Genomic DNA, 25,536 nt, shown 5'->3' with positions numbered 1-25,536 from the left:
TTAACTGTATTGGATTGGAAGACTAATTGCTAATTTAGCAAATTTATGGCCCGCCATTCTCTAGAGGATTGTATTGAAAACTTGTTACGTAGGTCCCAGAGATGCGACCGTTAAAAGATGCAGTCTATTTGAATTTCCGCATGTATCCGCGGTGTGTAAGTCGCATTGTCACCGCACGCGGCGCGAGGGCGGGATACAGAGAGCAAGGGCGCTCTTCATTTGACGCTGAGGGGTGAGCCCGGAACATTACTTAAGATCCACGCTCGTCGAAAACAGATTCTATTCAATTACCATTACTAATAGATCGATTGAACCGAGCCAGTTCAACCAACGTCCTTAAATATGTTAAAATACATTTGGTTTTCATAGTTTGGGTAATATTGTAAGTGTATATTCTGGGCATTCGTCTAAGTTGTTTTGTGTGAAACTGCCTATCGTATTTAAAAGTTTCACCTTTTTTGACTTTTGTTCTTACCTATCAATGCTTCGAAAGCTCAAGGTATTGCTGAGCATGATCGTGTGCAATGTTACCTAGATCTCAGCAGGCCGCGGTAGGTAGTGGATAGGTATGCGAGCGGGCGTCGGGGGCAACGTTCATCGTGTGAGCGACGCGGCCGGGCAACAATCGCGAATTCAGCGTGTGCCTAGCAACAGAGCCTTCGCTGCACGCTGCACTCGCTTCGTGCCCATGCCCACTAACGGTGGCTTTTACAACACATGCTTAGGCCCGCTTACATATAACTTAGCTAATGTTAGTATGTAATCATGTCATGAAGTTTGGATTTAATATTGAACAGAATTTTACAGTTACACATTTCCAGTTAAAATTACTCCGGCCTACCCTCACTTTTTAGCTGCTAGATTCTCAGATGTTTTGAAAGTTAAAGGTTCAACTATCTTACGAACCCGAATCAAGTTAAATAATAGCGTGGAAATGAGATGATTTGGTTTTGTTGTGGAATGGAATTCTAAAGTGTGTAACGGTATAGGAGCGTCTAGAGCGCATTTACCTAACTTATTCGGACTACGTTAGCGCTACGTGCCTGAGTACGATCCGATATCGCCTCGAGGCTCGTTATGGAGTTTTAAAAACAAAATCTCATCGCATATATAATATTACATGTATGTACAAACGTCTACTTGTCTGTAGCTTAGAAAATACACTAGGTATATCTGTTGAGTTCCGAAAATGGAAAGTATCTAAATTACTAAAACATGAATTACATATGCATATAATTATATTATGACTTAATCATGGGCGAATGCTGTCTATTTGACCGTAGTTATGAAGAAAGCGACGTCAATTGATAACTAACACATCTTGTAATTTTATAAACTACTTACCTATATATGTATGTACATACTAAGGGCCCGATTCGGATTTTGAGATAGACATCTATTAGACATCTTTTAGACATCACCAAGATACGATAACGATACGTTTAAGATCTAACCTGTCAAATTTGACATTTGCGCGATTCTGGAGATACTGTTGAACGATTTCCACAGGATATGACTTAGAGATCCAATTCACATCTAATAGATATCTTACTTTATCTAACGTAAAAGTGATATTGGTTGCCCGAATTGCGCTGCAAAAGAGAACTAGTTGATATCTAAACTATAACGTATCTAGAATGGATCTAGTACGTGTCGTCCCTTGTGAATATCTTGAAGTTCGAATACGGCAGTAAGACTCATAAGGTATTTAAGGTCCTAGGTAAGGTAGTACTTACCTAATACCCTTGCAACACAAAGATTTAAACAAATTTCGCAGGTAACCTTAGAATGTCAGGGGTTTCCTACACTCCCCGGTAAAATTACCTATCTGTATTTGAATTTAATAATATCCAATATATTCGGAGAAAGTGCGTAGCAATAGTGAACTACACTATCAAACAATTTTTTTCAACTTTCCAATATATTGTAGATATTAATGACTATGCTTATCTACGAATAAGAATTTATTTTAGTCTGAACTGAATCTGGGGCAGTACGTGCAGACGAATAGGCACCTAGATAGTGTCTAGCAGTTTCACGTAGAAGCCCATGAACACAGATTCGTTTAGCGATAAGCTATGCAAATCTCTTTTGACGAAAAAACCCAAGCACTGTTATGTGTGATGATACAGTCTAAATAGCTTTCACTTTAATCCTCTGACACAAAATTTGCACAGGTCATCGAACCGAACCGAAAGCAGATATCTCATGAAGGAAACTAATATTTGCTATGTTCCTACCGATTCCCTGAGGGACACGGGCACGGGCACGGGTCTGCCACCACGAGTTACTTCCACGCGAATGTATATCCTCACTCACTTCTCAAATACCGCTCTACCTAATAGGTATATAGTATATCTACAGACAGTTCGATAACAGACTTACCACTTTACATACATTATACCTATTTTTTTGCAGCTCGGATATAGTTTACAGCAGCCGTAGGTATATGTTGGATTCCAATGATTTTATTTTCCGGATTAACTTCATTTTAAAGAAGAGAAAGTAATTTAAACCGATAAGGGCATTTTTTTATGTCTTAAAATCTTTAGGAATAAGAAACATAGATAATCTCACGAATTTATACATATTATTCCTAACTTTTTCGTATTATTTACCTACATTTAATTCAAAATCTCAAGAAATACCTTTGTAAAGAAAAAACAAAAAGAAAACGTATGATAATAATTAAAAAAGTAAGTATTAAATATGTATATTTTAATATAAATCAGGAATATCATTTACGTAATATGACAGCATAGCAGTCCAATTTAGGAAGTGGATTCATTTAAACATCCATTCGACATACATCTGGATTTGCTGGCACGCTGCACGCGTCGGCTACTTAGTATGTACACAATTGCGTCCGTCTGCCGTTAATCGACCGCTACACTTCGATGACAATTATCGCCTAATAACGATGCCATGTAGGTTGTAGCCCAAACTGTAACGACTCGCAGTTGCCGTGTTCACGACTTATATGCTAATCACTTGTAATTTACGACGATTGATAATCGCGACACTGTACGTGACCGCATTGTTCGATCGTAGACGCATCGAAGTAGACAAGCTCCGAAGCTCTATAGTCACGTATGCATCTATTAATCGAACTTACACGTTCAGTCTCACTAGTACCTACAATTAAGATCGAGACTGATAAACGAGCTGTCTATCGTTATCGGGATCTCGGCGGGACGGCCTTAAAGAACATAAAAGTTTCCGCGCTCGCGTAGCATTCGCGAGCCGACGCGAGCGCCGCCCGCGCCGGTGCTCACTGACCCGGCCCGGCGGTCATCGCGCAACAATCTAGAACGCCGCATCTGACCGTACCTACTGACATTGTAAGACAGATCTGTTGAGAAAGTAATTTGAATAAAAAAATATGATCTCCGCACATGTTTTAACTTAAGTACTATGTAAATACTTATTTATGTATTACCGAAACATGTAAGTAAACGTTTAAAAAGTAACTAAGTATATGGGAGATTCCACTGTGTTCAGGATAAAACATAATCATTTGCATTTCGTTAAATTATTGAAAATTATCCCGCGTACTACATGTAAATAATAAGCTTAAAATCTAGATCTAAAAATTAATAAATTAAGAATAGAATATTCACGCTTGCCGCTTGGTTTAAAGGAAATCAAGCCATTTATGATGTAATGTTTATTACTTTGGGGAGGGCAGTGAAAACAGACACTAAAGCTCTCTGATCTTAGCCATTGTTTAATATTCGATAAATTGGTGTCAATGCTCGCTGTGGTTGCAGTGCTCTGAAATTATGTGTTGGGCAACATCTCGAGCACGCCGGCAGGCCACCGACACCGACCCGCCGCGTCCGATCGCCCAATTCCCGGCGACCATCCGATCGGATCATTTAGCTCGCTACGCACCTAAACTAACATCTTACATATAAATATCTACATATAACTTTACATTTTATTCATACATTTTTATTCTCGGGAAAATTAAAACAAAATTTCGTTCGGGATCTTTTTTCTCAAAGCGCATAAAAGTAAAAGAATCGCCGGTGAAAATGATAGGCAGCAATCACTGAGGTTGCGTTGCGTGCGTAGCGCATCGTCGTAGCACTCCGCTCAGCGCGTAGATAAGCCCGTGATCAATAACAGAGAGCACCCATCTACAGTTACATGCTCGGGAAACCAATTAAGAGCGCCACACATTTGCGGCTTTCATCTCCATGCTTTTCAAATTTGAGTTTATTTAATCGGATTAACTGTTACTTTCCGGCGCAACCACCGCTGGAGTAAACGGTATGCCAAATTAAGCTTGGGAAGTGGGCTTCTATTGTATACATGGAAGTAATCGGAGCGCGGCGCGGAGGAGGTTAGCTAATCAAAACATTATCCCTAAGCTATATTTAATTTTGGTTACCTGCCTTCTATCTTGTTTTGTTTTTTGTAGGTAATATTAACACAATCTTTTCGAAGCTTTGAGTTAGGAAATTACTTATTTTACGATTACGAAATAAGTACAATTAGTTACGGTACCTAGTTGTATTAAAAAGTTTATTGGTAAATAAAAAAAGTCTAGTCGCCGTTGACCTACATATATGTATTTTGAAACAGCAATGAACCAAAAAATACATTTTACGAGAATGACGGCGTTACTGCTTAAATTCACAGTAAAAAATACGAGTATATGAATATTCTAGCTATTGCGTTAACATGTTTACAATTCAACAATGCTCAAAGTGCAGGCAATCAAATCACATTTTATGCACTGCCATTTTCAATTACCATCTACATGACACGTTCCTGCCATGACATCATAGATAAAAAAAAACCATTACTTTCGGTTCCACTTCAATTTCGGATTGAATTCATATCACATCGACATACTCGACATGTATATGGTAGGAAGGAACAAATTGTAGCGGAAAATGTAGTCTGAACTGTATTTTTACACAATCCCGGGAAAAGAAAGATAGCACGAAAGCGGCATAAACACGTGACGTGAATAGCTCTTCACGTCCGGAGCACGTGGTATCTTAGTAAAGCAAATAGTGACGAACCTACCCTCACCCTACGCCCGAGGCTCGCCGAGAGCGTCTAGACGGAGGCCGGAGGACCCCTGCTGTCATCTGTACGCGCTTATTTATATTTATAGCAATATAATGAGGTTAGTATAAAGAGATCGGTATCGGGACCAACTTGTCGCGTTGGGTGTGCGCTACTTTATTCACAGGTGCATGTCAAAATCAAGACATTGGTTGTTGTTTATGTTGAACATTGTAGAAAATAAGTATAATATAGATAATAATAACGGACACAAACAAAATATAATTTTCACTTCGTAGTCCTGAAAGCCATAAATTAATTTTAATTAGAATTTCAACTTTTACAATTACATATAATGTTACGGTAAAAGTACCTACATAAATATTACGAGACGGAGAATTCACTTGTTCTCTACTCATGCAAATTATGAACATGATGTAAAATAAGCTGTCAACTAAATTCGCGTTGAAACTTGCACTTGAACACGATACCTAGACGAGAACGGTAATTAGCATTTACCATGGTAATTATTTACGACCGTTTCAGACCACTTTAGTAGGTACCACACTGCCAATTTTAGTAACAAGCAGAATTGTGTGCAATATATGATGGTCAAGTACAGTTAAGTAAGTAGACATAAATACTACAGGTGGCGTAGGTGCGGAGTGCGCGTGTGTGCGAACAACAGGCCGAACGGACGGATGCGTTCCCACGGTAACAGCCAGAGCCCCGCGAATAAGCCGGAGTTACGATCATTTGCTCACCAGAGCTTGAAACTCTTTCAGTTAAGACTTTAAATAAAATTTCCCTCCTGCCAAGAAAACCGGACGCGCGCATGATTAACATGAATCACATTCAAATTGAATCTCATACGACGATAAGATTAAGTTAAGTGCTGAATTAAAATCAACTTAGCGTCGAGACTTGATAGGTATTAATAGAGGACACCTCATATTGTTATATTCAGTACTGTATATGTAAATTATCTATAAGGATTCAACAAACATGTAAAGTAGGTATAAAATAACTCTAAGCCCTTGCGCTGAAGTAAAATACTAAAGCGCAAGGAAAAAAATAGCTGACGTTACGGGAACCGTGTAGTCGTTCGTAGCATAACTTAAACTGCCATTGACAGAAATACTGAAATTTATTGAATTCCCTCGAACCACATAGTTGGCTATTGTCCGTGCGCCGGCGGTGAATGGACAGTTAAATTGGCATTCACTCAGGACTAAACGGTTGCCTAGATTTTTGCCTTTGACCCTCGTTTCCGCGTTCCGCACCCATATGCTATAAGCAGCTCAAACAAAGTTGCTTGAAATAAAAATGGAAATGACGTTTAGAAAGCCTGGCTCTTTAATTCGTACACAACAGAAAGAAGTACTTAATGGTTATTTACGATACAAGTGCGAAAAATAGGAAATTCGCAACGAAGGGAGTATTTTAAATCGTCACGAGTTGCGAATTACCAATTCACACATGTATCGCACAACGTTTTACAGTACATATGGCCCTTTAAAATTTCGACGTAAATAGTTACGTAATGAGCTTTTTATAGCACCTGGTGTCGTAATGTGGCACCAGATGTACTATAAAAGTTTATGAATTGACTAATGAATTGCTTGAAACTTTAGTATATCGGTTTAGGTAATTTAATTTTAAATTAAGCAGTTCCCGAATATAAGAGCACTAAGAAAACATAACATTAGTTAATTTTTACTAAACCGAGCATCGCAAATACGAACTTCATTCGTATGATTTTTGTAACTTCCTGCAATTTATATTGAAAACACGCTCGTCACCAAAGAATTATATGACAAAGAACAACTGTCAATCTTCGAAAGTGTGACCAAAAATGAAATGCAAGTGTGTGCGTAATTTGTCTATGTGAGATCAAAAATAGTGATGTCATGTTACAACATATTAATAATCTGTCGATGTTTGATTGCTTTATCGACTACTTTTTCAAATGTGTTATTTTAAACGTTAAAATTCTACGACATTATGACGTATAAATAACACTTGCACTGCGTTTGCCATCAAAATCGTTGCAGACTTATCTTAATGTAACTCTTACTGTGTTGGAAAGTGAAGTTTAAGTTTACCGCTATACATGAACAGCTTCAAAAAGGTATAACAATCGTTATTATTTGAAGTCGGTTATAAAAGCTAATATCTTAATGATGTCTTGTGAAGAAATAATTACATAGCTATTAATATACCGACAAGTTATCGATACTGTCATGTGAACATTTTGTCAAGCCCTAGCGTAAAGTAACAGATTATGTTTTTACACAAAATATTTTAAATTATAGACTAATATGATAAAATATTAGCACACAAAGGAAGAAAAACTTATAATGAACTGTATAAACCGGCTTCTTACACTTTTTACGCTGTTAATTTGACAAAATATCGTTATGAAAATTTCGCTCGGAATATCATAAATCCTCTGAAATGAGTATTTGCTTGGACTATTTGGCCCTGTGACACTGCAATCCGGCACACTACAAGACACCATCTTCACTGAATTACTTTATTTAATACTTTTCGTCCTAATCCGTGTATATTTTTCAATTTGAAAATTACCGTGATAAGCTCTTGGCCGTCCGCGGCCGTCGTCAAACTCAAAAGTGGTTACGTTTTCTCTTTGGTAATCTGACTCTTTCGCACTCATGGGATGTTCATATACGTGATGGCTTCCCTTTCGCACACTTCAGCTGTCTGTCAAGCGCAAGCGAATCCTAGGTCTATGCTCGTCACAGTAGCTTCATCATCGTGGGTGCCTACTTTAAGTAATTAGTATTGTTGGCAACGTTGATGTGTGCACATTCACACCAAGAAGTGCACTCCCTCGGCCGAGGGGCCCACTCCAGCACGTTTTTCTGTTTCTGTTGCGTATTTATCCCCTCTTCAAGTGTGTGTATGTTTATTTTACTTATTAGGACTTAACGAAACTACAAAGAAGAGTGAGTTAACCAACTTATCTAACCGTGTAACTTTTGAATTGTATATATGAGAAAAATCGTAAATAAAAGTGTGTAATTTCCAGCACTTTTATGAATTATATCACTATAAAAAAAATCCAGGCATTTAAAATACATCTTGATCTCAATAAATAAGAACACTGTTTTGTAATTTCTCTTTTATTAATAAATAAATTAAAAAAAAAGAGACCCTGCTCTAAGTGTATCAACATATATTATTTTATTTATTTTACACCCAAGTGAGGCTCTCGATTTTTAAAGTTGGACATGCCGCCAGATATATTTATTATCTTGTTTAAGATGGAACTCTCTCAATCTTTGGTACATTTTCTACCTGGGTTAATTTATGTGTAGGTACTTATCGCTTTGATCTTACTCGTATATGGCCGAGATTTAAATATTACGAAATTCTTCAACATTTTTGTTTAGGTAATTATGAATTTACATTTGAGTTTTTTGAAATTCACACAAGAATGTGTAGGTACTTACTCGTTCCACTATCAAAGTCATAAATACTGTATAATAAATATTAAAAAGAAAATGTGCATAGTACATTCTTTGAACTAATAAGAGTAAAGCAAGTAAACATTGGTTTCCTAAGATTTTGCGCGCTCCTAAAACGTCATTTGGCATCGTAAAGGGTGACGGTTACCCATTACCGGTGTGTTCGATCCCCAATGCCCTTGAGTCGGAGTGGAGCGAAGTGGTGAGGCAGGGTAATTGATTCGATTGTGATTGTTGCAGGCGACGGCAGATGGATCGGCGGTGCGCGGCGGGGGCGCTGCTCGCGCTGGCCGCCTGCATCGCGACCACGGCGGCGGGTGAGTCATTCGACAATCGACAACACTAATAACAAGCATATCACACTTACACTGCTTTTTTTCCATTCAAAATATAGGACTTGCACTACACCGTGCCGAACTTGGCCATGTACTTATGTAAATTATGATGTTGTTGACTAGTGGCTATGTAAGGCGTAGGCCTCGCGAGCATATCTAACTTAAAACTGAATAAACGTATGGCTCCGACATATTGAAAAAATTCTGAAACTAAATCGATAAAAAAATATTTATTGTATATGTAATATTTAATATAATATACACTTTCACATGCATGTTTCAAATATTAAATATAAATCTTACTATCAAACATGCATTAAGTAAAACGGTAAAACTAACACAAAAAAACTGTATTTCCTGTGGGAGCTATGAATGAAAATTACATTGCCGTAATATCTACTGTCTACATCCGTGTAATTAATACCGAATTATTAAATACAAGCCGCGTTGTAATAACGTCAAACATGATGTGATGTCGACGTCGTTATGCAAAATAAAATGATACCTACATTAAAAAAAGTATAACCAAATCCAATTGCTTAAATTAAAAATCTAGTAAATTTTAATAGATTTTATTGAATATATCGTTTTTGTCCCATAATTAATCCCAGTAATTAACACACCGGTTTATTGAAACATTGGCCAAAATTTATTTGTAATGCAATTCGTTGTTATCGAAGGAAAATCGCGTTATCACTGACACAAGTTTCTAATAGAGGAAATTAAAATATTGGATCAAAATTAAAAAGACTTCATTAATTTAATTTAATACTACAATATCAAAACCATACTAATACATACTGTATCATAAATATCATAATAAATACAATTCGTCGCGTGCTTATCCCGATAGGATTGAACTTGTAATCTTACATAATATAATATGTATCCTGTCAGTCTAAATTAATTTTAACCCTTAAATATATTACCTTCTTATGATGGTACACGCAATGATTAAAAACACATGATAAACATTAACAATATGTATGCAAAACGTTTTTAAAATAAGTATTTATTGGAATAAGATACGACCATGAATAATGTATCGATGACGATATGCTAGACGGTATATACCGCTTAACAAGTGTCATAAGTATAAAATGCTAATATTATTGTCGTAACAATGAATTATGGTTCGGTGGTATTTCCAGTGAAAATCTTTATAAATAGTTTATATTTCTGTGAAACAGACTGCAGCTACGTGTACCTATGTTTCACTTTAGATATAAATATAAATCATTTCAATATTCATTCAATATAAATCGTTTATTATGTTCTTTTATATGTTAAGTATAAGTAGGTACCTACAGCAAACAATAAATACGAGTATCATCGTTTCACATTAGTTGACCCATTGACCGAAAAATGTGCGAAATGGGTCATGTAGAACATATATAAAAAAGAAGGCGTTATAGCGTAGGCTTTATAGGCAGTGTGGCACGAATTGACACGTACGATTGATTATTCCGATATGTTAATAGATTAGTATAATTGGAGCTTTTCTCAGCGTAGTGAATGAGTTGATGTAACAACATGTGAAGTTACGGTAATGATCTAATGAAGTTGTAGATGAGGCTGTCACCGTCATTAATTTCCGCTGTCCGCCAGGAGCCAAGAGTAACGGCGCTGCGCTCGGCTTCCGCTCGAACGTGTAATTTCTCAATTTTCGCAGATCCACATAAACTTGTTACCGCTAGAGTTGTAGCTTTAATTTTATTATATTATCAAACAGGTTTCTGGGGCATTGACTTTTATTGATATACATATTATATATAATTATAATCCCAGATGCACCGTTTGTTTTATGGTGATTTCTTTATGTTTATTTTCGTAACGGTTCGCTTAAATCATAAATATTATGATTAAATGTTGAAAAACCTGCATTTTATAGGATTCCGTACACTTGTTTATAGAGAGTAATTCAATTAATACGAGTATTAACAAACAACGACTCTACTACCTAAACATTCAAAATTAAATAGACAAGCTAGTAGGTATAGCTTTTTTAAGCCTATAAAGGCGAAAACCACTAGAAAGTTATTTAAAAAATTTCAAGGGTATTTATTCGAAAGTATAACTGAAGTAGATATTACACCTGTCCAATTTCTTGGTCCAATGTGCAGTGCGTCTCACTCTATCACTAAGCAAAATGTGAGACGCAAATACATATTGAACAAAGAAATTAGACAGGTGGAATACCACCCAGAGCCAGGAGGATCCTTCGGCGCCGTCTCTGGATAGTCTACTCGTAGGTGAACGGTCGCGCCCTGCGCCTAACTGTACAGGCTGTGCGTGTGTTTCGCGATGCATGTTATTAAATGATGCTATTTCGGTCTGCAGTCACAGATTTAGTATCCGCAGCACGGTCATTTCAAAGAATTCGCATTCAATTTATGTTACATAGGAAGTATATTTAAATGCGGCCTACAATGTTTAGGTGTACCGTGTGAACTTCATCACGCATGGCGACCACGGCGACATTCATTCATTGAAACAACAATCCATATTAATGTAGTGCAAATTTCAAATTCAAGCCGGCTCCTGATTTCGATTGACTTGGGCCATGTTCCTAAGCGCACGATTTTGCATTAAGTGGTTTTTTGTTCGTGCAGGGCCTTTTATAAACGTCACAGTGGTACATGCGGACGCAAAAGCAATTCATTAGTATGGGGCTCGTTGAACGAGGGGCTACGTCACGAGAACTTTGGAATTTTTGATAGAGACTTTCTTATTAGCACTCCTTGGCATAATATTTGAATTTATAAATATCTAATGACATTAGTTGTTAGTTCACGTGGTAGCTTTGGAATGCCAAGGTTTCCAGAGATAAAGATAAATATTACTTTTTAATAACTAGATAAATTTTAGGCAGGTATTAAATAGTCATTCAAATTTTGCCATCTGCAAAAAAATTTATATTTTTTGCTGTACAAAATTTTTTTTTTCCTAAACGATATGTGCTTGGGTACTTTATATGTATAAGGCCAGATTTTCATGTTATCTTTTATTACGAATTAAGTATTAAGATAAGATTAGCCCAATAATTAAGGTGACAGGAAAGGTCATCATCCTATAAGTTTGAGTAAACAGGTAACAATTTCCGCTTGCCAGTCCTAATTATTTCAGTTTTATGACCACGCGTAGAAGTGTGTTAGGGTCGAAATCATGCCCCGCAAAAACTGGATGCTGACGACATTCCTGGCGACCGTTAGCTGGACGATCTGCGCAGAGGCAGCGTGCACCCGCCTTATAGAGCCAGACAAGAGAGCCCTAACGGTTCGTCGGCCACAGCTGATAAGCCACCGCCTCGCATAACTTACGTGATCAATTAAATTGCCATCGAGCAATTTTCCACGCGCATTCCGATACGAGCACACACTCACAAGTCACACGTTACTAAAAGGACTTATTGAGACAACACTAACGGTATTAGAACGCTTAAATATTAAGAAGACGTGAATGATAGTTTAATATGTATTCACTATTAGCATTTGACCGTAACTCCATCCGCGAAGAAGTCGTCCAACTGTCCCAACACTGTGAACACCCTTTTCCGGCTTGCAAAATGCGGAATTTTCCCAAGTTTAGTAGAGCATTTACTTAATTGATTAGTTACATAATAGTCGTAGTCAATATTATTGAGTGTATGCAAGTGGCCTAAATGTCGGCTCGCGTTCAAACGAGGCTCCGTTACTTTAATTACAGCTTTGTCGAGTTTGGCCGCTCCAGTCATTACATGTAATAAAACAGATTTCGCCTTCCGAATATTTACAGTCCTGGCCATGTCAGACACTTCTCACAGTCAGAGAGGTTCTTCAAGTGCAAATTGACCAACAACTATTACCAAAAACAACTAACTCAATCAGCTAGACTTTTTTGCCTAATTTACCTGTTACGTACTATTGTAGTATGACCAACTTTATGTCCCGCTTTTATTTCACTTTTTGGTTAAAGATTATTCGTACGTCAGGTTTAGTCGTGTCACTTGTAATTTTAAAACATTGTCGAACCCATGAAAATCCATCACCGTAAATACATCATTAATCTGTGTAGGTACTAAGTAGTTACTCAGCACCGTCATTTGATACACTTCGTAACTAACTTAACTCGTGCACTGATAAGAAAAACTAATGTAATGCTATGAGACCAAAACAAAGTAAAATAGCTGTTTTAACAAGACTAGAAAAAATAATGCAAGTTCTCAATTATCATACCATGAACACTCGTGTTTATCGTATGATAATTGTAATTACTTTTCGGTTTCCCAGAATCATTTCCCTTTCATTACTTTTACATTACTCAAGTGCGGTAAAGTAGTATTATATGTAATGTAAAATATCTTATAATATTTCCTACTAAAACTAACACACTGTTATCTTTTATCTTTTCAGCACCTACAGCCAGCAACCAAACTGCATTAGATTTATATGAAGGTAAGTTTTAAAATACCTGAACTTGGCATAATTAACACTACTTAATGTATCCCCCTCCTTTAAACATATGTAGTGTTAAACTCTACTCTACTCTACTGAGATAATTTACTGAAATTATGTATGTTATGTTCAAAACTCTAATTTCAGGACCTTCGGAAGGATGTTACTACAACTTCCAGCACTACGGGGAAGGTGATCGTATCATGACAAACGAGCCCTGCCTCAACTGCACATGCCACAATCGAATGCTAATGTGTTATCTGAGGGTCTGCCCCTTCACCAAACCTATTGGTCAAGACTGCTCGGTTGAAAAGCGCGCTGACCAGTGCTGCCCCATCGTCACTTGCCCTGATGGTAACTTTTACATATTATTAGTTTCATGAATGAACGCAATATTATTATGTATTAAAAATTATAATCAATACACTGAAAAAAAATCCCCTCATATTGCCTAACGTTAGGTAAATCTGTATAATATATGGGTAGCGATATGATATAAATATTGGCCTGAATCACAATTACATTTTAAAACATGTCTATGTCTCTCAAGACCACAACGGCGAGGCTTTAGCTAATTAAAAATACTACTTAAAACCTAAGTTTGTGTATGATCCAGCCACATCTATTCAGAATAGATAGAAATGGACAAATCTATTCACGATCCCTATTTTCAGTTCCAGTTGACCTACTCACCTCGACTTCGACGTCATCTCCGTCTGAATATGGCGAGACTGGACTCGGCAAGTTGGACAGATACGGCTGCAGCATTAACGGGAAATACTTCCCCGAGGGCTCCAAGGTGCCGCCTTCACCGAACAAACCGTGCGAACATTGCTACTGCATACGAAATATGACGACTTGTGTTATGCAAGAATGTACTCTTCACGTGGACGGCTGCACTCCGATTTATCGTAAAGACGTGTGTTGCCCTGTTCGCTACTCGTGTGGTAAGTTTTTACATTTAAAAAAAATATTGCACCTAATACCCTTGTAGGACCTACCAGTGTAAAGTCGGTATTGACAGCGAGATTTAAAGTTACTGTTTTCTTTTTTCGTATTGAACAAAATCGTGTAAGAAATAACATCAGTAGGTGCTCAGTGTTATTATTCCAATTTCATTCGCCAACCTAAAATCCCTAAGCCTATATCTGCGACACTTATATGTTGCCGAAGCGATAAAAAATATGTAAAAGCCCAAACGCCTTAACAGTGCCGTTCATGATCACATAGTGCTGAATGGGACAGAATCTAAATAATGATATTTTTGACCTTGACTTTACCTACTATGCCTACTATAATAAGCATCACATAGTGCTGGAGAAATGTCTCTATCTACTAATTAGTGGGCTTCTGACATATGATCAATATTATATTGACATAAGATACCATAATTATTTTTTTACCATAATTAGTTCAAGGACTAATCAAAACGGGTAAAATATGAATAGATTTTTTTACATAAACCAATTCATTTCTTTATTTCCTCTCATCTGCCCTTTAATTTAAATATGAATCGCTTCTGCCTATTTTGAACACTTTGCTAATTATAACAATTATACATTTTCAGATCACCCCGAGGATGAAATACCACTCTTGGACGATATGACCACCACGGTGCGACCTACGCCAGGATTCCTTCTGACCACCACAACTCTTGCACCAGTAACACAAATGACACAAGATTGTGTGCACGATGACAAAATATTTGCTGATGGTGCATCAATAAAAACAGAAAAGGCTTGCGAACATTGTTATTGCATGAAAGGTGACATTGTATGTGTAGTGCAAGAATGTGGTACTCCTATGGAAAATGAAGGCAAAAATTGCACTTCCATGCCTCCACGTGAAGGCCAATGCTGCCCCGATACCTACATCTGTGAAGGCGATGAAATGACTACTGAAACGAAACCTGATATTGCAACTGTAACCCCCTTCGAGGATATAACTACATTATCTCCACCGAGAAGAGTAAGTGTAGAAGGCAGTGGATATAGAAGTGAAACAGATGAGCCATCGACCGAAGTTCCACCATTGGAGCCCGACACTGAAGGTAGTGGGGAAGAACAACCTTTCAAACCAACCGACGCCAATGAAATGCTTCTTCCGGAAAGCGAAACCTCTCATCCGTTAATTGTAACTGATCAAGATGAAATTCCAGACCATTATAGCCCAGGCACTACTGAAATACCCGAAACGGAACCTAAAATTACTGAAAAAACAACAACTGAGGCTGATAAGGGAGAAAATACCGTGCCGAGTGGAGATTTCGAAGAAGATAGTTCAGATAAAACTTCACCTGAAACAACAACTATTAAACTAGAAACAGAAAAAGAGTCCTCTTACGGCACGAAAACAACTGCATTACCTGAAGATGAGTCTTCCCTAAAAGACAAAACTACTCCTCATGAAGAAATAACAGCTACCGAACCTGCCGTCATTGCGGAATCAACTATTGCTGATCATAAGTTACATACATCCCCAGATGGCACAGTTACTTCAGAAGACCAAGTGGCTGAAACTACGATACCCACCAGAAGGAAAGAAGAAGATGAAATGATGCCCAAGGAAACAACAACACTGAAACATTTGGAAGAATCTACCACTAAAGCAAGTGACATCATAGCTCCGGACGTTGCTGAAACGGAAAGCACTACTTCTTCATCCATAGACCAAGAAGTTGAAACTACAACTTCACAGTTAATTGAAAAAGAAATAGAAGTTAAAGAATCAACTACAGAAACTGATGTTATTAAGACAGATCCCCAAACTGCTACGACTATACAACCTGAAATTGCTACTGAGTTTACTACTGTCAGCAAAGTTGACCTTTCTTATACTACATCAGCAAATCCTATTGAAAACGAAATTGATGAAGAATCATTCCCCACATTGGCACCAGGTAGAATACCCGGTGAAGGCGATTGCTTACTTGATGGTGTCACTTATAGTCACGAGAGTATTGTACCCAGTAGCAGTCATTGTCACACCAGTTGTAGGTGCATCAGTAGCATTGTCAAATGTGAACCAATCATTTGTAGCCCACCGCCAGACTATATGGATAACTGTCAACCAATGTATGATTCTCCTGAATCTTGCTGTCCTACTTATGTATGTGATCATCCAAGAGAAACAGTTCCACCTCAATCACATAGTCAGATGGCAGGTACAGAAAGTCCTATTCCTACACCTGCAATCGAATGTGATGGGGACCAATGTAAAACCGATGAGGATAAGAAAGAAACTACACCATCAGTACCGTGCACCTCTGAGGATTGTGCCGATGATTCAAATAAGAAGCCTGACGAATGTGGATCTCAAGGGTGCGGCGAAGTTGCCATTAAGCCAGAAGAAGCACATCCAGCTATACCTACCGAAGAGTGTAACGGCGATAGATGTTCCTCATCACCAGATCATTGTGCCTCGGGTAAATGTGAAACAGAACTTCCAAAAGATCAAACGTGTAATGATGAACATGGTTGTGAAATTCCTGTCATTCAAACATGCCAAGGCGATGATTGCGCAACTCAACCTGACGTTACTGGTCCTAAGGAAGCTTTCACACCTTGTGATAATCCAAATGGCTGTAAAGATCAAACGTGTAATGATGAAAATGGTTGTGAAGTTCCTGTCATTCAAACATGCCAAGGCGATGATTGCGCAACTCAACCTGACGTTACTGGTCCTAAGGAAGCTTTCACACCTTGTGATAATCCAAATGGCTGTAAAGATCAAACGTGTAATAATGAAAATGGTTGTGACATTCCTGTTGTTCCAACATGTCAAGGCGATGATTGCGCAATTCAACCTGATATCACTGCTTCTAAGGATGGTTCCACACATTGTGATAATCCAGATGGCTGTAAAGATGTCCAAATTCCAGAAAAAGCACCACCTTGCACAGATGAATCATGCGTATCGGAATTGCCATCTCAGGTACCACAAGAACCTCAAGATTGTAAGGATGGCAGTGATTGTGATCAAAGTAATCAGACTCCAACTACTGAAGAATGCAACGAAGAAGAATGTAAAATAAAACAAGTTCCAGAAATTAATAAACATCCTAGTGATTGCATTGGCAATAAATGCACACAACAACAAGGTCATGTACCACACATAACTGGTATACCAGAGTTTAGTACAGATTCTACCCCAAGAGTAACTGAATTACCTGAAGAACTGGGAACAAAATCTGAGGAACCAGTTACCGAGTTACCAAAGACAACTGATATCGAAAAAGAAATTGAACCCAGTGCAACCACCAAAGCTTCCATACCAGAAAGGGGCGAGGAAACAAGTACAACTCCACAATACGAAGAAATTGATAATGACAAAGAAAAAGGAACTCCTTCAACTATTTCTAAGAGCCCTGAAATAGTAACCCAGGCAACAAAGGGTGAACAGGAAGAGAGCATTACTGAAAGTGCCAACAAAGAAACAACAATGGTTCCATTAGATGTCACCGAGGTAAAAGAAATATTACCAGAAGTAACACCAGCATTCTCAGAAGTTCCAACGACAGAAATACCAAGCTTATCTGATAAGGATACTAAAGAAACAATTACAGAATTGCCAAGCTTTACTGGAACTGAGTTGCCAGAACCAACATTAAAACCAATCAGTGATACAGAGTCTGAAGTTCCAGAAGATGCTGCTAAAGATAAGGACACCGCTGATATTACCACAACTGAGGGAGCAACTCAAAGTAGCTCTCCCAAGATAACTGAGGTAACCACTAAATCACCAGAGATGTTAACTCTAGCTCCTGAATCTCTAGACAGAGATGGCCACGAAAAACCAACGAAGGAACCAGAATATGTGCAAGACACTGAAGAAAAAATAACTGAACCTACTGAACGTTATACATCTGCACCTGAACAAACAACTGAAAAGGTAGAGGTAGAACCAATCCAAGAAGAAGAATCACAGGGTACGCCAACGACACCAAAATCTTATGAAGATCAAACAGCTGCTCCGGAGGTTCTCGTAACAGCATCTCCTGAGCCGCAAAGTACTTCAGCACAAGATGAAGACAAAAAAATACCAAAACTGCCAGTGTCTACATCAACACCTGAGCTTGAGCTTGTCACCAGTAAACCTGACGATACTAAGCAGACTGCCGGTGATATGTCATTACCAGATACTACGGAAATAGCTGAAACTCAAGCCCCAGAGTTAGTTGTTGATGAAGCTACGTCTAAACCAGAAGACCTTGATCTCTCTGAAAACGTTACTCCAGGTGATGATGAAATAACGCCTAAACCGTTTATAACATTACCTCAAGAAACGTCTGCTGAAGAACCTGACGAAGACAAAAACGCAGAAACACCGCCACCTGTTATAGTTGACATTCAAACGCAAACTCCAATGTCCATTGTGAAAGATCACGGTGACGATGAATTTGGCAGCACAGTTACACCTGAGCCAGCAATAACCACTGAGCGTAGTACATCGGAATCAGAATCACCGGACTCCGCACAATCACCGCAGCCAACAAGCATGCCTGCTAAAATACCATCGGAAGAGTCAGTATCCGATATTGGAAAAATGCCTAGTGTTAGTGATGAAGATAATGCGGCTACGCCAACAGAATTACCTGCAGAAAAGTTGGGAACATCAGCTGTCGCGGAAGATGTATTCCCAACAGAAAAACCTGTGGATGATTCAGATAAAACGGCTCCAGAAACGGAAACTAGCACAGGTTCTTCGCCAGTGTCAGTAACAATTGTCACTGAACCAATAAGCTCGGAACCTTCTGTGACAGAAGCTAATCTCCAAGAGTCTAGTGCCCCACAAGAAGAAACAAGTGACAATACAGAAACCAAATCGCCTACCTCCATCCCGGAGAGCTCATTACAATCAACCACTGAAGGAGGAGAAATCATTACTCCTTCTCAGGAACAATCGAATGATAATGAAGATGTTACGGAACTACCGGAATTAATAGTTCATGAACACCCGACGGAACCGTCTTCAATTGAAAAAGAATCTGAGCAACCTGTGACCGAAGAGGCTGCTACTAAGAAACCACAAGAACTTATACCGGAAACGGTAACGTCTGATATACCCCTACCACAGGATGCTCTGACTACTACTCCAGAAATACTAGACGGCGAATCACCATCTCGGAAACCAGATCAAGAATCTATTACAAAAGCACCGGAAATCTCCCAACCTGAAACTACAGAATCTAAGCTAGATGAGGAACTGCCTCACATCCCTGAATCATCCTCTACTGGAGCACAAAAAGAAGTAACAGAAGGCCCAGAGTTACAAGTCTCGACGGATACTCCAGAAGTAACAGTTGGAGATGTCCAGAAGGAAGAAATAGAAACACCAGCGACCCAAGTTACCGTTACTAGTGCTCCTAAGATATCGGAAACAGAACCGCAAGAAACAATAACAGAGTCGCAACCTTCCTTAACAGAAACAGACATGTTCGTAACTCAACCTCACAAAGATACTACAGAAGCCCCAGAATCAACCGATATGGTTACCAAGCCCTCCGATGCTTCTGAAACTGCCCCGGAATCACAAAAAGAATCTCCAGCTATGCCTGAAGAACCGGAAATACAATCCCACACGGAAACAACAAAACCACAAGATGTTACAACTACTGCACCAGAAATATCTTTAACTGAGTCACAAAAAGAATCTACAGAAATTCCAGAATCACAAGATACTGTAACAAAGGTGGTAGATATATCTCCGGACAAATTAGATAAGGAAACTCCAAAAGAACCTAAGCCTCAAGATGCGGTGACCAGCGTACCAGAATTATCTGAAACTGAACAACAAGGAGAAATTACGAAAGCTCCAGAGGTAACAGATGTGACCACCAATGTACCTGAGATACTAGAAACAGAACCTAAAGACAAAACAACCGAAGCTTCTGTGGTACAGGATCTAACAACAACCCTTCCCGAGCGAGCTATTACAGAAACAGTACCTATAGAGGATACAAAGATTCCTATGATAGGAGAAAAGGTAACCGGTATTCCCGAAATATCTGGAACTGTACCTTCAACAGAGGGTACTGAAGCTCCAACGCATGATGATTCTTCAAGTGACGTTCCAGAAGTACACGCAACTGAACCTCAAAAAGAAGTAACTGAAGCTCCAGCAACAGAAGATACAGTAACGAAAGTTCCAGAGACTTCAACTACGGAGTCCCACCAAGATACACAAGCACCTGAATCTCAGGATATTGCGACAAGCTCCCCTGAATTACCAGAAACTGAACTAAAGAAGGAATCAACTGAAGCTCCTGAGTCACAACAAACTAGTTCAACCATTCCCGAAACATCACCAACTGAACCTAAGAAGGAGATTACAGAGCTACCTGAAACCCAAGGAATTACAGATGCGCCAGAAATTTCAGCTGACACTAAAGCTCCTGAAACTGAACCTAAGAAGGAGATTACAGAGCTACCAGAAACCCAAGGAATTACAGATGAGCCAGAAATTTTAGCTGATACTAAAGCTCCTGAGACTGAACCAAAGAAGGAGATTACAGAGCTACCAGAAACCCAAGGAATTACAGATGCGCCAGAAATTTCAGCTGATACTAAAGCTCCTGAAACTGAATCGAAGAAGGAGATTACAAAACTACCAGAAACCCAAGGAATTACAGATTCACCAGAAATTTCAGCTGACACTAAAGCTCCTGAAACTGAACCGAAGAAGGAGATTACAGAGCTACCAGAAACCCAAGGAATTACAGATGCACCTGAAATTACAGCTGATACTAATGCTCCTGAAACTGAACCGAAGAAGGAGATTACAGAGCTACCAGAAACCCAAGGAATAACAGATGCGCCAGAAATTTCTGCTGATACTAAAGCTCCTGAAACTGAACCGAAGAAGGAGACTACAGAACTACCAGAAACCCAAGGAATAACAGATGCGCCAGAAATTTCTGCTGATACTAAGGCTCCTGAAACTGAACCGAAGAAGGAGATTACAGAACTACCAGAAAGCCAAGGCATTACAGAGGCACCAGAAATGTCATCTGATACTAAAACTCCTGAAACATCTGACGCCATGTCTCCAGAGAAAGTAACAAAGGCCCCAGAAACACAAACAGTAGCAACGAATGCTCCACAAGTACCAGCTGTTTCGGAAACTGAAGTGCCAGAAACACCAGAATCATCAGAAAAAACCGTAACAGAGCCACAGAATATACCTACAGAAATATCAGATGTATTAGAATCTCAAAAACCAGCGACCGAATTACCTGAAATTTCACCTGAGTTGGCTACAAATGCTCCAGAAATGTTAGCAACAAAATCTGATAAGGATATAACCGAAGCGCCGGAGCAAGAATTCACAACTAAGACACCAGAACCGTTAGAGACTGAGCCAGAGCCAGAAAAATCTTCAATCACAGAAAAGGACGAGTCAGTCACAGACTCACCGTTAAAAATAACAACTAAATTTGATGATCAAACTAAATCTGAACCGCAAGACTTTGTTACTCCCACTGAATCATCGAAACCCGAAACAGAAAAACCACTAACTACAGAAGTCGGATCATCAACTGAAGCAGATAAAAAGATCGAGTCACAGGCAACTGAATATCCGGTCAAGATAGCAGATTCAGATTCTGAAACAGAGAAGCCCCACGAGGGAGTAGAAATTGAGACGGAAATGCCGTCTGTGGAACCCGCACAGACTGAATCATCCGTTTCTGGATCCATTGAATCCGAAACGAAAGCACCTGAATTGGGTGCAACAGTACCACAAGAATTGCCTGTGACAGAAAAGCAAGATTCAAGGCGAACTGAACCAACAAGTGCTCCAGTTGAAGAAGATGTTACCAAAGCTCCAGAAACTTTAGAAACGCCAGAGAAAACAACAATCATATCCGAAGAACCTGAGCAAACGACAAAAGAAGAATACCCAGAAACAACGCCAGACTTAGTATTATTAGAGGAACATACGCATAAGACTGTATCCCCTGATTTAGAAACAAGTACTAGTCCTTCCGACATACCATTAAAGGAATATGAACCATCGACACCTGAAATATCTATAGAGAAGGTAACAGAGTCTGTCCCGACCCCGAGTACGGAATCAGAAAAGTCACCGCAAGAAGACGTGGTATCCGACAAGGATCAAGGTGTACCAGAACTGACAGAAACCACGGCACCTGAAAAATCAACGGAACCTTTGCCTGTGTCTGAGGAGATCGCCACGATATCTCCTTTGCCTGAATCTCTAGATACTGAAAAACCACATATTGTAGATTCTAATGAAATTTCTACGTCCCCACCGACGACAGCTGAAGAACCAACAGAAACTGAGAAGCCTTTAGTACCAAGCATTGAGGCAGAATCAGAGAAACCACTTGTGGTAGAAACGAATGCACCTGAAGAAGAGTATATTTTAGCAACCACCAAAGCCACAACTATAAAAGCAGAAGAACAATCCACGACACTTTCACCGTTACTTGATAAATTCGGAAAACCTGATGATGAAGCACAAAAACCGGCAGCTGAACCTGAAAAATCACAACCTGATGTTACTGAAGAATTACCGAAACCTGGAGCCAACGAAGTGCAACCCACAGAAGAGGCATTACCACCAGAAGAAGAAAGCCATTTCCCACCGAGCGGAACTAGTGGTTACGGACAAGAGCCTGATTACGGAGAAGAAGATTCCTTCGGTCCTGGTACTTGTCGATATGGTGGAAAAGTATACGTATCTGCACAACAAATACCAAGAGAAGATCCTTGCGATTTCTGCTTCTGCTTTAGAAGTGACATTATTTGCCTTCAACAAAGTTGTCCTCCTCCAATTCATGGCTGTCATGAAGAACCTATCCAAGGATTCTGTTGTCCTCGATATGAATGCCCAGTGTCCATGGCGACTACTCTCAACGTTACGACAACAACGACAACGACGACGACAACGTTGCCGCCACACTTCCTACCTCACGCCTACAAGGGCGCTGCGCAGAGAAGAGGCTGTCAAATAAAGGGACACACCTACAAAGTGGGAGAAGTCGTGCGAGCATCATCAGGACCATGTTTACATTGCACGTAAGTATTAATCTCTACTACAATAAGTTATGTAGTTATCGAAAAGTTGAGTTAAATAATCAGCCTTACATTGAAAATTTGCATACATATGTAAGTCGGATGACAATGCAATATTTATAGTACCATCGAGCTGAGCTTATGATGGAGACAGGGGGTGGCCATAGGAACTCTGAGATAAAACAACGCAACCTAATTTTATCTGGGGTTTTTAGAATTTTCTCGATTAGTATTAGTTGCCTGTGGAAAGAAAAGTACAGTCAGCCATAATAGCTTGTACCAAAAATTAAATTTATGCCAAAAACTTACATAAAAGTAAAAGAAGTTTTTCTTAGTAAGACATTTCTCGCTCAAATGAATAGTAGGGTGTTTAATTCAGGTTTAAGCACCTACTTCAACCGTTAATTAACCTGGTTGACCAGGTCCACTTTTGTTTAATAAACTTGTATCGATTTTTCAGATGTGGAGGAGACGGTCAAATGAAGTGCGACCCCAAGGTGTGTACGCCAGAGCCCATGCTCAGACAAATGATCGCCGCTGCGGTATCCGCGAAGCGACGAAGGTGAAATACCCCCCGAGAGATGACTCATTTGCCTGCGACGTCACTAGGGTAAAGGACCTATGTGATAATACTTCCATCTACTCTTTTATGCACAAGAATAATGCTCAAATTATCCCGAAGGAAGGAGTAGTGTAAGATTTCGTGTCATATATGGTAATTTTTTTTAACTTTCATAAAGTCATGGCACGCACAACTCAATAATACTTGACTGTGATTAAAATATTAAATTAGATTTTTCTAAATCTGAATTGTTAGTGTTTTTGGGTCTTCATTATTAAGGCTAATTTATTATTATTATTATTTATCTTTTCATTAACAAAAGTCAGTGCCAAACGATAGTGCTAAGTTGTAATCGACTAAGCCTTTATGATAACAAGAGTTTCAAAATTTATTAACACTTTAAAGTGAAACTGACCAAAGCGAAGCTATTCGATGTCGATAATAATTATACTTATTGAAACGACAAAACACTTCCAGCTTCGTGTCGTTGGTCACTAGATCGCCGAAATCTTGACCATTTTTACTTATTGTACACTTAATTTACCGAAATAGTTAAGTTTAGTCAAAATCTTTGTTTTTACACGATGTTATAATAAGCGATCTAGTATCGTGTAAATATGAAGTAACCCATAAGGATCCCTGATGTAAATGCCTTACTTAATTTGTAATAATTTATATATGTTAGGTGTATAGTACTTAAGCCATGTTTTAAGACCAGTGACTATTATAATTTAGAAGTTAGAAAAAGGAAGCCACTTCATGTTGATAGGGCGAAAAGCGTCCGTCGACGCGAGCGGGGCACACGCGCCGGCGCAGCCTTGGCGAGCGCTTTTCCTGCCTCCACGTCTGACAGAAAGTGACATCACGACTGATCTTGTTTTCTCTAATTCGTGAAGGTGCACAGTTTTTACTAGCACTTATTTAGTAATAGTGACCAATATTTTTAAAAGTGTTTTGTAAAGAACTTTTTGCAATATGATGTTAATGAGCATATTGTAGGATCTTTTGTAACTTTTGATATTAAAGTGCTGGTAGACTTAAATACATGACCTTTCATGTGTAACAGATCAAGACGGGTACGAAAGTTGATCAGACTTTGCGATCGTTTTTGGAATGATATTACTTATATGTAGAGATGTAAATAACGATCGCATTAATTCGTACAAACCTTCTTCTGTGTATGTAAGTTGTAGTTATATTTCTTCTTATTTATTTAAAGTTGTAGTTTTGGTTGTATATCATGATGAGATAGGTTGTCAATACGAGACAATATTAATTTTCTTTTATAAAAAAATATATTCAGGTTTTCAGGAAAATAGATAATTTTATTTCAACTCTATTTTATTTGTTTAATTAGTTATTACCAAGCTACAATCTATCTGTCTGTGCTACTGTGCAAGAGAGTTTAAATAAAATATTTCAAGTGAATTTATGTGTTTTCCTTACCAAACCTAAAAGACCGGCATAGTTCATGTCGGATCACGCATGATAAAGGTTCCTTACCTTCTTGCGCTACCAAAAAGACAACATACAAAAAACTCACGTAGGTACTTACTTTACTTCAGGTGCATGGGGGTAACTTGATAAGCGGGATAATTTAGAAAATGGCAAATATCTACTAAACTAGAAGCACTTTCCACTGTAGCTAAAGTATGT

General features: G+C 38.7%; 1 protein-coding gene across 1 annotated transcript in view; it reads left to right on the top strand.

The window, feature by feature from the left end:
- Nucleotides 1–25,308, top strand: part of LOC134793108 (mucin-2) — a 41,461-nt gene extending 16,153 nt beyond the window's left edge. Inside the window, exons 2-7 of the mRNA XM_063764632.1 lie at nt 8,754–8,830; nt 13,240–13,281; nt 13,429–13,635; nt 13,956–14,228; nt 14,849–23,321; nt 23,779–25,308. Coding sequence (XP_063620702.1) covers nt 8,764–8,830; nt 13,240–13,281; nt 13,429–13,635; nt 13,956–14,228; nt 14,849–23,321; nt 23,779–23,884 — 9,168 coding nt within the window. The 5' untranslated portion in view covers nt 8,754–8,763 and the 3' untranslated portion in view covers nt 23,885–25,308. The remainder of the gene's footprint in view (nt 1–8,753; nt 8,831–13,239; nt 13,282–13,428; nt 13,636–13,955; nt 14,229–14,848; nt 23,322–23,778) is intronic.
- Nucleotides 25,309–25,536: the final 228 nt, after the last annotated feature.

The sequence above is a fragment of the Cydia splendana genome, chromosome 8 (genome assembly GCF_910591565.1).
Source record: "Cydia splendana chromosome 8, ilCydSple1.2, whole genome shotgun sequence".
Taxonomy (NCBI): Eukaryota; Metazoa; Arthropoda; class Insecta; order Lepidoptera; family Tortricidae; genus Cydia; species Cydia splendana.
Note: the sequence above shows the minus strand (reverse complement) of the source record. Positions and strands in the feature narration are given on the sequence as shown.